This window comes from Salmo salar, chromosome ssa28 (genome assembly GCF_905237065.1).
Source record: "Salmo salar chromosome ssa28, Ssal_v3.1, whole genome shotgun sequence".
Classification (NCBI taxonomy): Eukaryota; Metazoa; Chordata; class Actinopteri; order Salmoniformes; family Salmonidae; genus Salmo; species Salmo salar.
Window position 1 is genome coordinate 15,952,782 of NC_059469.1, and position 13,390 is coordinate 15,966,171.

General features: G+C 43.0%; 1 protein-coding gene across 4 annotated transcripts in view; it reads left to right on the plus strand.

Annotated features, from left to right (window-relative positions):
- LOC106589587 (eukaryotic translation initiation factor 2-alpha kinase 1) overlaps positions 1-13,390 on the plus strand; it is a 31,728-nt gene that overhangs the window by 3,361 nt on the left and 14,977 nt on the right. For 2 of the 4 annotated variants that reach the window (XM_014179736.2, XM_014179738.2), the window contains exons 2-10: positions 8,506-8,634; positions 8,885-9,021; positions 9,135-9,178; positions 10,752-10,851; positions 10,939-11,019; positions 11,134-11,230; positions 11,356-11,404; positions 11,498-11,855; positions 12,545-12,641. In XM_014179736.2, coding sequence (XP_014035211.1) covers positions 8,506-8,634; positions 8,885-9,021; positions 9,135-9,178; positions 10,752-10,851; positions 10,939-11,019; positions 11,134-11,230; positions 11,356-11,404; positions 11,498-11,855; positions 12,545-12,641 — 1,092 coding nt within the window. Of the gene's footprint in view, positions 1-8,466; positions 8,635-8,884; positions 9,022-9,134; positions 9,179-10,751; positions 10,852-10,938; positions 11,020-11,133; positions 11,231-11,355; positions 11,405-11,497; positions 11,856-12,544; positions 12,642-13,390 lie in introns of all 4 variants that reach the window. The other 2 variants (XM_014179735.2, XM_014179737.2) reach the window with 1 other exon arrangement.

Consider the following 13,390-nt stretch of genomic DNA (forward strand, 5'->3'; position numbering starts at 1 on the left):
TGGCCATTTGATTAATTGTTCAGCAGTCTTATGGCTTGGGGGTAGAAGCTGTTAAGGAGCCTTTTGGTCCTAGACTTGGCGCTCCGGTACCGCTTGCTGTGTGGTAGCAGAGAAAACATTCTATGACTTGGGTGACTGGAGTCTCTGACAATTTTATGGGCTTTCCTCTGACACCGCCTATTATATAGGTCCTGGATTGCAGGAGGCTTGCCCCCACTGATGTACTAGGCCGTACGCACTACCCTCTGTAGCGCCTTACGGTCAGATGCTGAGCAGTTGCCATACCAGGCGGTGATGCAACTGGTCAGGATGCTCTCGATGGTGCAGCTGTAGAGCTTTTTGAGGATCTGGGGACCCATGCCAAATCTTTTCAGTCTCCTGAGGGGGAAAAGGTTTTGTCGTGCCCTCTTCATGACTGTCTTGGTGTGTTTGGACCATGATAGATCGTTGGTGATGTGGACACCAAGGAACTTGAAACTCTCAACCCGCTCCACTACAGCCCCATTGATGTTAATGGGGGGCATGTTCGGCCCTCCTTTTCCTGTAGTCCACGATCAGCTCCTTTTGTCTTGCTCACATTGAGGGAGAGGTTGTTGTCCTGTCACCACACTGCCAGTTCTCTTATCTCCCTATAGGCTGTCTCATCGTTGTCGGTGATCAGGCCTACCTACCACTGTTGTGTCGTCAGCAGATTTAATGATGGTGTTGGAATCGTGTGTGGCCACTCAGTTGTGGGTGAACAGGGAGTACAGGAGGGGACAAAGTACACACTCCTGAGGGGCCCCAGTGTTGAGGATCAGCGTGGCAGACGTGTTGTTGCCTACCCTTACCACCTAGGGGTGGCCCATCAGGAAGTCCAGGATCCAGTTGCAGAAGGAGGTGTTTAGTCCCAGGGTCCTTAGCTTAGTAATGACCTTTGTGGGCACTATGGTGTTGAACGCTGAGCTGTAGTCAATGAACAGCATTCTCACATAGGTGTTCCTTTTGTCCAAGTGGGAAAGGGCAGTGTGGAGTGTGTTTGAGATTGCATCATCTGTGGATCTGTTGGGGCGGTATGTGAATTGGAGTGGGTCTAGGGTATCCGGGAGGATGCTGTTGATGTGAGCCAGCTTTTCAAAGCACTTCATGGCAACCGACGTGAGTGCTACGGGGCGGTAATCATTTAGGCAGGTTACCTTCGCTTCCTTGGCCACAGGGACTATGGTGGTCTGTTTGAAACATGTAGGTATTACAAACTCAGTCAGGGAGATTTTGATAATGTCAGTGAAGACACTTGCCAGTTGATTTGCACATGCTTTGAGTACACGTCCTCGTAATCCATCTGGCCCAGCGGCTTTGTGAATGTTGACCTGTTTAAAGGTCTTGCTCACATCGGCTACCGAGAGCACTATCACACAGTCATCCAGAACAGCTGGTGCTCTCGTGCATGCTTCAGTGTTGCTTGCCTTGAAGCTTGCATAAAAGGCATTTAGGTCGTCTGGTAGGCTCGCGTCACTGGGCAGCTCGCTTCTGGGTTTCCCTTTGTTGTCCGTAATAGTTTTCAAGCCCTGCCACATCTGACGAGCGTCAGAGCCGGTGTAGTAGGATTCAATCTTAATCCTGTATAGTCGATTTGCTTGTTTGATGGTTTGTCTGAGGGCATAGCGGGACTTCTTATAGGCGTCCGGATTAGTGTCCCGCTCCTTGAAAGCGGCAGCTCTAGCCTTTAGCTGGATGTTGCCTTTAATCCATGGCTTCTGGTTGGGATATGACTGATGTGGTATACTCTTCAATGCCATTGGATGAATCCCGGAACATATTCCAGTCTGTGCTAGCAAAACAGTCCTATAGCATCCGCGTCATCTGACCACTTCCGTATTGAGCGAGTCACTGTGCTTCCTGCTTTAGTTTTTGCTTGTAAGCTGGACTCAGTAGGATAGAATTATGGTCAGATTTGCCAAATGGAGGGCGGGGGAGAGCTTTGTATGCATCTCTGTGTGTGGAGTAAAGGTGGTCTGGATTTTTATTTTTTTCTTTGGTTGCACATGTGACATGCTGGTAAAAATTTGGTAAAATTGATTTAAGTTTGCCTGCATTATAGTCCCCAGCCACTGGGAGCACCGCTTCTGGGTGAGCATTTTCTAGTGCGGTCTTAGTGCCAGCAACAGTCTGTGGTAGTAAATAGACGACTCCGAATAATATAAATGAGAACTCTCTTGGTAGATAGTGTGGTCTACGGTTTATAAGGTACTCTACCTCAAGCGAGCAATACCTTGAGACTTCTTTAATATTAGACATCGCGCACCAGCTGTTATTGACAAAAAGACACACACCCCCACCCCTCGTCTTACCAGACGTAGCGTCTCTGTTCTGCCGGTGCATTGAAAATCCCTCCAGCTCTATATTATCAGTGTCGTCATTCAGCCACGACTCGGTGAAACATAAGATATTACAGTTCTTAATGTCCTGTTGGTAGGATAATCGTAAGTCATCAATTTTATTTTCCAATGATTGCATGTTAGGAAGTAGAATTGATGTCAGTGGGAGTTTACTCGCTCGCCTACGGATTCTCAAGAGGCAGCCCGATTTGCGTCGTCTTTTCTACACGCAAATGACGGGGATCTGGGCCTGTTCCTGGGAGAGCAGTATATCTTTCTCGTCAGACTCGTTAAAGGAAAAAGCTTCTTCCAGTTCGTGGTGAGTAATCCCAGTTCTGATGTCCAGAAGTTATTTTCAGTCATAAGAGATGGTAGCAGCAACATTATGTACAAAGTAAGTAAAAAAAATAAGTTACGAACAAAATGGCACAATTGGTTACTGGCATGTTAAAAAATCAGCCATCCTCTTCGGCGCCATCATCTAGATATGTTAGTGCCACTGAATTAATTGAAAATATTGATGGGAGACTGTTACGGAGGAGTGTAAATGCTTTTTTAAGGCTGGATCATGTTGTTGTATGTTTTAATTCTGTGATATATTGATTGTTGCTGCCTCCTTGGTCAGGTCTCCCTTGAAAAAGACAGACTGCGTCTCAATGGGCTTTTCTTGGTTAAATAAAAAACTAACTTGCCTACTTAAATAAAGGTAAAAAAATATATATTTTTACAGCTGAAGTCGGAAGTTTACGTATACCTAGGTTGGAGTCATTAAAACTTGTTTTTCAAACACTCCACAAATTTCTTCTTAACAAACTAGTTTTGGCAAGTTGGTTAGGACATCTACTTTGTGCATGACACAGGAATTTTTCCCTACATTTTTTACAGACAGATTATTTGATTTATAATTCACTGTATCACAATTCCAGTGGGTCATAAGTTTACATACACTAAGTTGACTGTGTCTTTAAACAGCTTGGAAGATTCCAGAAAATGATGTCATGGCTTTAGAAGCTTCTGATAGGCTAATTGACATAATTTGAGTCAATTGGAGGTGTACCTGTGGATGTATTTCAAGGCCTACCTTCAAACTCAGTGCCTCTTTACTTGACATCATGGGAAAATCAAAAGAAATCAGCCAAGACCTCAGAAAAACAATTGTAGACCTCCACAGTCTGGTTCATCCTTGGGAGCAATTTCCAAACGCCTGAAGGTACCACGTTCATCTGTACAAACAATAGTGCGCAAGTATAAACACCATGGGACCACGCAGCCGTCATACCGCTCAGGAAGGAGACGTTCTGTCTCCTAGAGATGAACGTACTAGAGGTCGACAGACTATGATTTTTCAATGCCGATACCGATTATTGGAGGACCAAAAAAGCCGATTAATCGACCGATTTTTTTTTTTTTTATTTATTTTTGTTATTTAAAAAAAAATATATATATATATTTTGCTATTTTTTTTTTTTTTTTTTTTTTTTTTAATTATTTTTATTTTTTTATATATATATATTTTTTTTTATTTTTTTATATATATCTATTTTTTAAATATAAAACAAATGTAAAATATATAATTTTTTTAAAAAATAATAAAAAAAAAAAAAACTATCCTATTATGGCATATATATTTTACATTTTATTTTATTTATTTATTTGTAATAATGACAAGTACAACAATACTGAATGAACACTTATTTTTTACTTAATATAATACATCAATAAAATCAATTTAGCCTCAAATAAATAATGAAACATGTTCAATTTGGTTTAAATAATGCAAAAACAAAGTGTTGGAGAAGAAAGTAAAAGTGCAATATGTGCCATGTAAGAAAGCTAATGTTTAAGTTCCTTGCTCAGAACATAAGAACATATGAAAGCTGGTGGTTCCTTTTAACATGAGTCTTCAATATTCCCAGGTAAGAAGTTTTAGGTTGTAGTTATTATAGGAATTAGAGGACTATTTCTCTCTATACGATTTGTATTTCATATACCTTTGACTATTGGATGTTCTTATAGGCACTTTAGTATTGCCAGTGTAACAGTATAGCTTCCGTCCCTCTCCTCGCTCCTACCTGGGCTCGAACCAGGAACACATCGACAACAGCCACCCTCGAAGCAGCGTTACCCATGCAGAGCAAGGGGAACAACTTCTCCAAGTCTCAGAGCGAGTGATGTTTGAAACGCTATTAGCGCGCACCCCGCTAACTAGCTAGCCATTTCACATCGGTTACACCAGCCTAATCTCGGGAGTTGATAGGCTTGAAGTCATAAACAGCGCAATGCTTGAAGCATTGCGAAGAGCTGCTGGCAAAATGCACAAAAGTGCTGTTTGAATGAATGCTTACAAGCCTGCTGCAGCCTACCACCACTCAGTCAGACTGCTCTATCAAATCATAGACTTAATTATAATATAATAAACACACAGAAATACGAGCCTTAGGTCATTTAATATGGTTGAATCCGGAAACTATCATTTCGAAAACAAAACGTTTATTCTTTCAGGGAAATACGGAACCGTTCCGTATTTTATCTAATGGGTGGCATCCCTAAGTTTAAATATTGCTGTTACATTGCACAACCTTCAATGTTATGTCACAATTACGTAAAATTCTGGCAAATTAGTTCGCAACTAGCCAGGCGGCCCAAACTGTTGCATATACCCTGACTCTGCGTGCAATGAACGCAAGAGAAGTGACACAATTTCACCTGGTTAATATTGCCTGCTAACCTGGATTTATTTTAGCTAAATATGCAGGTTTAAAAATATATACTTGTGTATTGATTTTAAGAAAGACATTGATGTTTCTGGTTAGGTACACGTTGGAGCAACGACAGTCCTTGTTCGCGAATACGCACCGCATCGATTATATGCAACGCAGGACAGGCTAGATAAACTAGTAATATCATCAACCATGTGTAGTTAACTAGTGATTATGATTGATTGATTTCATGTTTTTTATAAGATAAGTTTAATGCTAGCTAGCAACTTACCTTGGCCTCTTACTGCATTCGCGTAACAGGCAGGCTCTTCGTGGAGTGCAATGTAAAGCAGGTGGTTAGAGCGTTGGACTAGTTAACCGTAAGGTTGCAAGATTGAATCCCCGAGCTGACAAGGTAAAAATCTGTCATTCTGCCCCTGAACAAGGCAGTTAACCCACCGTTCCTAGGCCGTCATTGAAAATAAGAATGTGTTCTTAACTGACTTGTCTTGTTAAATAAAGGTGTTTTAAAAAAATTAAAAAAACTTGAAATCGGCCCTAATTAATCGGCCATTCCGATTAATCGGTCGACCTCTAGAACGTACTTTGGTGCGAAAAGTGAAAATCAATCCCAGAACAACAGCAAAGGACCTTGGGAAGATGCTGGAGGACACGGGTACCAAAGTATCTATATCCACAGTAAAACGAGTCCTATGTCGACACAACCTGAAAGACCGCTCAGCAAGGAAGAAGCCACTGCTCCAAAACCGCCATAAAAAAAAGCCAGACTACGGTTTGCAACTGCACATGGGGACAAAGATCATACTTTTTGGAGAAATGTCCTCTGGTCTGATGAAACAAAAATAGAACTGTTTGGCCATAATGACGATCGTTATGTTAGGAGGAAAAAGGGGGAGGCTTGCAAGCCAAATAACACAATCCCAACCGTGAGGCCCGGGGGTGGCAGCATCATGTTGTGGGAGTGCTTTGATGCAGGAGGGACTTGTGCACTTCACAAAATAGATGGCATCATGAGGCAGTCAAATTATGTGAATATATTGAAGCAACATCTCGAGACATAAGTCAGGAAGTTAAAGCTGGGTCACAAATGGGTCTTCCAAATGGACAATGACCCCAAGCATACTTCCAAAGGTGTGGCAAAATGGCTTAAGGACAACAAAGTCAAGGTATTGGAGTTGCCATCACAAAGCCCTGACCTCAATCCCATAGAATATTGAAAGGGTGAACTGAAAGGGTTTAAACATGCTTGTTCAATGAACCATAAACAATTAATTAACATGCCCCTGTGGAATGGTCGTTAAGACACTAACAGCTTACAGACAGACGGTAGGCAATTAAGGTCACAGTTATGAAAACTTAGGACACTAAAGAGGCCTTTCTACTGACTCTGAAAAACACCAAGAAAGATGCCCAGGGTCCCTGCTCATCTGCGTGAACGTGCCTTAGACATGCTGCAAGGAGGCATGAGGACTGCAGATGTGGCCAGGGCAATAAATTGCAATGTCCGTACTGTGAGACGCCTAAGACGGCGCTACAGGGAGAGAGGACGGACAGCTGATCGTCCTTGCTGTGGCAGACCACGTGTAACAAACACCTGCACAGGATCGGTACATCCAAACATTACACCTGCGGGACAGGTACAGGATGGCAGCAACAACAACTGCCCGAGTTGCACCAGGAACGCACAATCCCTCCATCAGTGCTCAGAGTGTCCGCAATAGGCTGAGAGAGGCTGGACTGAGGGCTTGTAGGCCTGTTGTAAGGCAGGTCCTCACCAGACATCACCGGCAACAACGTCACCTATGGGCACAAACCCACCATCGCTGGACCAGACAGGACTGGCAAAACGTGTTCTTTTTTTGTCTCACCAGGGGTGATGGTCAGATTTTGCGTTTATCATCAAAGGAGTGAGCGTTACACCGAGGCCTGTATTCTGGAGCGGGATCGATTTGGAGGTGGAGGTTCCCTCATGGTCTGGGGCGGTGTGTCACAGCATCATTGGACTGAGCTTGTTGTCATTGCAGGCAATCTCAACGCTGTGCGTTACAGGGAAGACATCCTCCTCCCTCATGTGGTACCCTTCTTTCAGGCTGATCCTGACATGACCCTCCAGCATGACAATGCCACCAGCCATACTGCTCGTTCTGTGTGTGATTTCCTTCAAGACAGGAATGTCAGTGTTCTGCCATGGCCAGCGAAGAGCCCGAATCTCAATCCCATTGAGCACGTCTGGGTCCTGTTGGATCGGAGGGTGAGGGCTAGGGCTATTCCCCCCAGAAATGTCCGGGAACTTGCAGGTGCCTTGGTGGAAGAGTGGGGTAACATCTCACAGCAAGAACTGGCAAATCTGGTGCAGTCCACGAGGAGGAGATGCACTGCTGTACTTAATGCAGCTGGTGGTCACACCAGATACTGACTGTTACTTTTGATTTTTACCCCTCCCCCCTTTCCCCCTTTGTTCAGGGACACACGTCTCTGGCATTCATACAGTAACCAATGGGGGGTGTTCATGAAGGAACCAATGGGATGCTCGAAGGGGGGCGTTCCTGCAGATGCATTATTTGCAGCCATAGGTGGTAATATCTTTCATAGGATCAAAAGAAATGGAGCACTGCTCTTGGATCAGCTTTCTCCATTCAAATCTTACCTCAATATTAGAATAATTTCACAATACTAACCACAGATCAGCTCCTACTGTATCGGAACCTGCTCCAACGACGCACTTAGCTACCGTTCTCTCTGCGTGGTGTTTTGGTAATGGAATGTTACATCTTCGGCCATTGTAGAAAAGATGCATAGTTGAAACACTCGTAAGCCTAAAAGTTCCATCGCTATCGGGAAACCGGGCCATGGCCAGTTTTGGACGTTCAGACAAATGATTTGTATAAACCCAGGTTGACTGATAGAGGGCACTATATTAAAAAATATTATGTGAGCTAAACCAATTTTATTTATATATATTCGGAAGTGACTTTATGCAGCAGGTTAGGAGACTTGGGTTAGGGTTCGCTAAAATGCTCTCCTAACTTGCTATGAAAAGTAACTTCCGGTCATACTCTATTTAGTCACAACCAATTTTGAGGGGGTCTTTTGCTCCACACCCCCATCATTAGTACCATGGGGCAGATAAAATATATATTGTGGCTACATCCTTCCCCCTTACATTTTTACAAATTAACTAATTTCGCTATAAAGGGGTATTAAAGTGTTTTTTTTTTTTGTTACATTATGTTGGGCATCATCTCCTAGCTACAAGGAATTTTTGGAGGGGACAGTTCACCGTTGAAACAACTTTGGATAATAGCAATCTATTACATAATCTATAATCTTGTTACAAACACTTACCACGCTCTCCTCTGTACTGTTTCTCATTCTCAATGTAAACACAGCGTCAGACTCCGATAACAACTGTGAGGTTCTGATGACAGGCAAACAGTACCCGTCCATCCAGGAGTTTGCCTCAGCCATCCCCAACCACCTGCTGCTAGGCTCCCTGCTGGAACACCTGTGCTTTGTCTATGAGAGCGACCCGACCCGCTCACATATGCTGTTCAAAGGTAAAGAGGATCGACTAAACTCTATCTCTCTGTCAGTAAAACATGAACATTCTCTGGTTGTTGTAGAGGTTAGAATATGATTATTTTCAACTAAGTAACTCGGTAAACTCTGTTTTTGTCTGTGTTTTTGCAACACTTTTGCATCGCTGACTTCAGGAAAGATAATTTTTTGTTGTTGTAAAAAGTCAAAAAAATTACTTAACAACAACAACACAGTGAATGACTTCCTTGCCTTTGCTGTCCTCTCCAGCCATTGGTCAGCATTTAGCAGCGAATAACCTCCTCTCCCCATTGGCCATCAGTGAGGAGTTCAGCACGGTCAGACTTCAATACAACAGAGCCTTCACTGAACTACTGCATGCTGTCAGCCCCTCCTTCTTTCCACAGGTAACACTTGATGTGTCCATCTAGTGATAATGTAATGCGGGACATGCCTGGTCAGATTTCTTGTTTATCATTGATGTTCACTCACTGACCAGTTTTTTCCGCTGCTATTTCAGGGTCAAATGTTATTGAATACAGACACCCAGAGCCTTATGTTAAGGTAAGCTTAGTAACTTTGTTGAGGGCACAGGAGGCTGCTAAGGGGAGGACAGCTCATAATAATGGCTGGAACGGAGCGGAATGAATGGCTTCAAACACATGGAAACCATGTGTTGGGTGTTCAGTACCAGTCAAAAGTTTAGACGCAACTACTCATTCAAGGGTTTTTCTTTATTTTGACTATTTTCTACAATGTAGAATAATAGTGAAGACATCAAAACTATGGAATAACACATGGAATCATGTTGTCACCAAAAAAGTGTTAAACAAATCAAAATATATTTTAGATTTTAGATTCTTCAAAGTAGCCACCCTTTGCCTTGATGACAGCTTTGCACACTCGTGGCATTCTCTCAACTAGCTTCACCTGGAATGCTTTTCCAACAGTCTGGAAGGAGTTCCCACATATGCTGAGCACTTGTTGACTGCTTTTCCTTCACTCTGCTGTCCAACTCATCCCAAACCATCTCAGTTGGGTTGAGGTCGGGTGATTGTGCAGGCCAGGTCATCTGATGCAGCACTCCATCATTCTGCTTTCTCGGTCAAATAGCCCTTACACAGCCCACAGCCTGGAGGTGTGTTGGGTCATTGTCCTGTTGAAAAAATAAATGATAGTCCCACTAAGCGCAAACCAGATGGGATGGCGTATCGCTGCAGAATGCTGTGGTAGTCATGCTGGTTAAGTGTGCCTTGAATTCAAAATAAATCACAGACAGTGTCACCAGCAAAGCACCATCACACCTCCTCCTCCATGCTTCACGGTGGGAACCACACATGCGTAGATCATCCGTTCACCTACTCTGCGTCTCATAAAGACAAAGCGGTTGGAACCAAAAATAAGAAATTTGAACTTTTCACTGGTCTAATGTCCATTGCTCGTGTTTCTTGGCCCAATCAAGTCTCTTCTTTTTGTTGTCCTTTAGTAGTGGTTTCTTTGCAGCAATTCAACCATGAAGGCCTGATTCACGCAGTCTCCTCTGAACTGTTGATGTTGAGATGTCTCTTAATTGAACTCTGTGAAGCATTTATTTGGGCTGAAATGACTGAGGTGCAGTTAACTCTAATGAACTTATCCTCTGCAGCAGAGGTAACTCTTGGTCTTCATTTCCTGTGGCGGTCCTCATGAGAGCCAGTTTCATCATGGCGCTTGATGGTTTTTGTGACTGCCTCATGAAGCTAGTTGAGAGAATGTCAAGAGTGTGCAAAGCTGTCATCAAGGCAAAGGGTGGCTACTTTGAGGAATCTCAAATATATAATATATTTTGATTTGTTTAACACTTTTTGGTTACGTGGTTACGACATGATTCAATGTGTTATTTCACACTCCAGCCATTACCACGAGCCCGTCCTCCCCAATGAAGGTGCCACCAACCTGCGGATGAGGGAAAATGTACTTAATACGATTGTGTTGTCCCACCTAGCTATCTTAAGATGAATGCACTAATTGTAAGTTGCTCTGGATAAGAGGGTCAGCTAAATGACTGAAATAAAAATAAATGTACTGCTGTGTACTTCGTGTTGTGAGAGGAACTTGAGGACCTGTTTCTTTACTCATTTTCTTCATCTCGCCGTAGACCAAAAGCGAGTCTGTTCCAGGCGCAGACGTCTCGCTACCTCAGTGAGTTTGAAGAGCTCTCTAGACTTGGAAAAGGATCCTATGGCAAAGTATTCAAGGTACGGAACTGTCTTGTCAAAATAAAAATCATACATTAATAAAACCTACAGTGGAATAAATTCCCCATTTTTAATTTTTTGTCATAGGTAAAAAACAAGCTGGATGGCCAGAAGTATGCTGTGAAGAAAATTCTCATCAACAACGTTTCAAGGGAAGACTGCATGAAGGTATTTCAAATGTATTGATTTTTAATGTTCCAAAAATGCAGTATTCTTCAGTGAAGTATTAATGGACACAAGTGAATTTATCAGTCATTTAGTATTTTCCTGTATTTGTTTCAGGTTCTCAGAGAGGTGAAAGTGTTATCCAGTCTTCAGCACATCAATGTAGTAGGCTACCACACTGCCTGGATGGAGCATATCACACATGCTTTTACTAGTGAGTTCCGTTACGTCTTTCCTCTGACATGTTCTAGTATAGAAATTCAAGTGATTTTAATTTATTCATAGCTAACCTCTCTTGTTTTTTCACATTTTACATTTGGTACAATTTCTTTATTTCAGAGCCTGCATCAATACTCTCACCACTGGAAACGCATGTGCTGCCAGAACGGTACAATTATTATCTCATATAACTGAATTACAAAACCAATTATTATTCAGTATCATATTAGAAACCTAAACTTGTTTTACCCCAATCTCACAGCATTGAGGAGAGTACAGTTAGTAGCAGCGGCTCCTCAATAGTCTTCGCGAGCTCAGATCAGTCAAAGGAGCCAGTGGCCATAGCTAAAGCACCAGTGAGCCTCCCGGTGAAAGAGGAGAAGAGCACGCAGGCGGTGTGTCCTAAAACCATGCGCCACGCCCGTTTCCCAGATAACTTTGTCCCCTGTGTGTTGCTGGGACGGTGTGGCCTGACGGGGGACAGCTGCCCTGTGGTCAGCTGGGATAGCTCGGCCCTGTCGGAGGACAACTTAGGAACCAGAAATGGGATAGATCTGAACAACAACTCCTACATCGACATGGGGAGCGAGCAGTGGGACACGAAATTCCCCGCCAAGGAGGTATTGATACTGTGTAACCTATGTATATAATGGAGCTCGGTAGGAGCAGCACCTCTTATCCTGTTGTTTTAACAAAATCCTCTAATCTTCCAACTCTGAACGTCTACAAAAGTCCCCTGTGTATATATAGATCATGGGCAACTGGTGGGCCGCATTATTATGTCAGTCACTGATAGTCAGTCAATTAGCCCGTGTCAGCAAAACATTTTTTGATTACTAAATTAGTTTAGCGGCCAGCTATCTAAACTTGTTATCATTGTTGGATTACCATCCGGGGGGCCCCCTATTGATTTTGTTAGTCAGTCTCACTCCAATATCATATTACAAACGGCAAACCCCTTCCTCCACCCTATGTCAACGTGTAGAATTGCATGAAATTTGCTATAAAATTGCTAAATCTTCTCTCCGCCCTATGGCAAAATGTGTAGAACTGCACCAAATTAACTCTGAAATTATTATTATTCTTTTTCTAAATCTCCGCTGTTGAGGGGGACCATTAAGACGTTTGCTCACAATGTGGGGGGGTATGGATGTGGGTATGCAGAACCGCGAGCAACCGCAGCCCCTCATGATGAGTTCAGATTTTTTTTGTGGCCCCCACCCCCATCAAAGTTGCCTGATATAGATGATTATTTTACAGATTTTTGGTTAAACTCTGATTTTACTGGACACTTCTATGGCTTCCTCAGGTGCAGTTCCATCTCATGCTGTATATCCAGATGCAGCTGTGTGAACGCTCGCTCAAAGACTGGATTTTAGAGCGAACCACCGAACACACCTCACAAAGTGAGCATACATGAACAGTACCAGTCAAAAGTTTGGACACACCTACTCATTCAAGGGTTTTTCTTTATTTTTACTATTTTCTACATTGTAGAATAATAGTGAAGACATCAAAACTATGAAATAACACATGGAATCATGTAGTAATCAAAAAAGTGTTAAACAAATCAAAATATATTTGAGATTCTTCAAAGTAGCCACCCTTTGCCTTGATGACAGCTTTGCAAACTCTTGGCATTCTCTCAACCAGCTTCGACTGGAATGCTTTTCCAAAAGTTTTGTCGGAGTTCCCACATATGCTGAGCACTTGTTGGCTGCTTTTCCTTCACTCTGCGGTCCAACTCATCCAAAACCATCTCAATTGGGTTGAGGTTGGGTGATTGTGGAGACAGGTCATCTGATGCAGCACTCCATTACTCTCCTTGGTAAAATAGCTCTTACACAGCCTGGAGGTGTGTTGGGTCATTGTCCTGTTGAAAAACAAATGATAGTCCCACTAAGCGCAAACCAGATGGGATGGCGTATCATTGCAGAATGCTGTGGTAGTCATGCAAGCTAAAATTGAATTCTAAATAAATCACTGACAGTGTCACCAGCAAAGCACCACCACACCTGAAATACAAAGCACCCACACACCACCACCATGCTTCACGGTGGGAACCACACATGCGGAGATCATCCGTTCACCTACCATGCGTCTCACAAAGACATGGCGGTTGGAACCAAAAATCGCACATTTGGAATCATCAGAC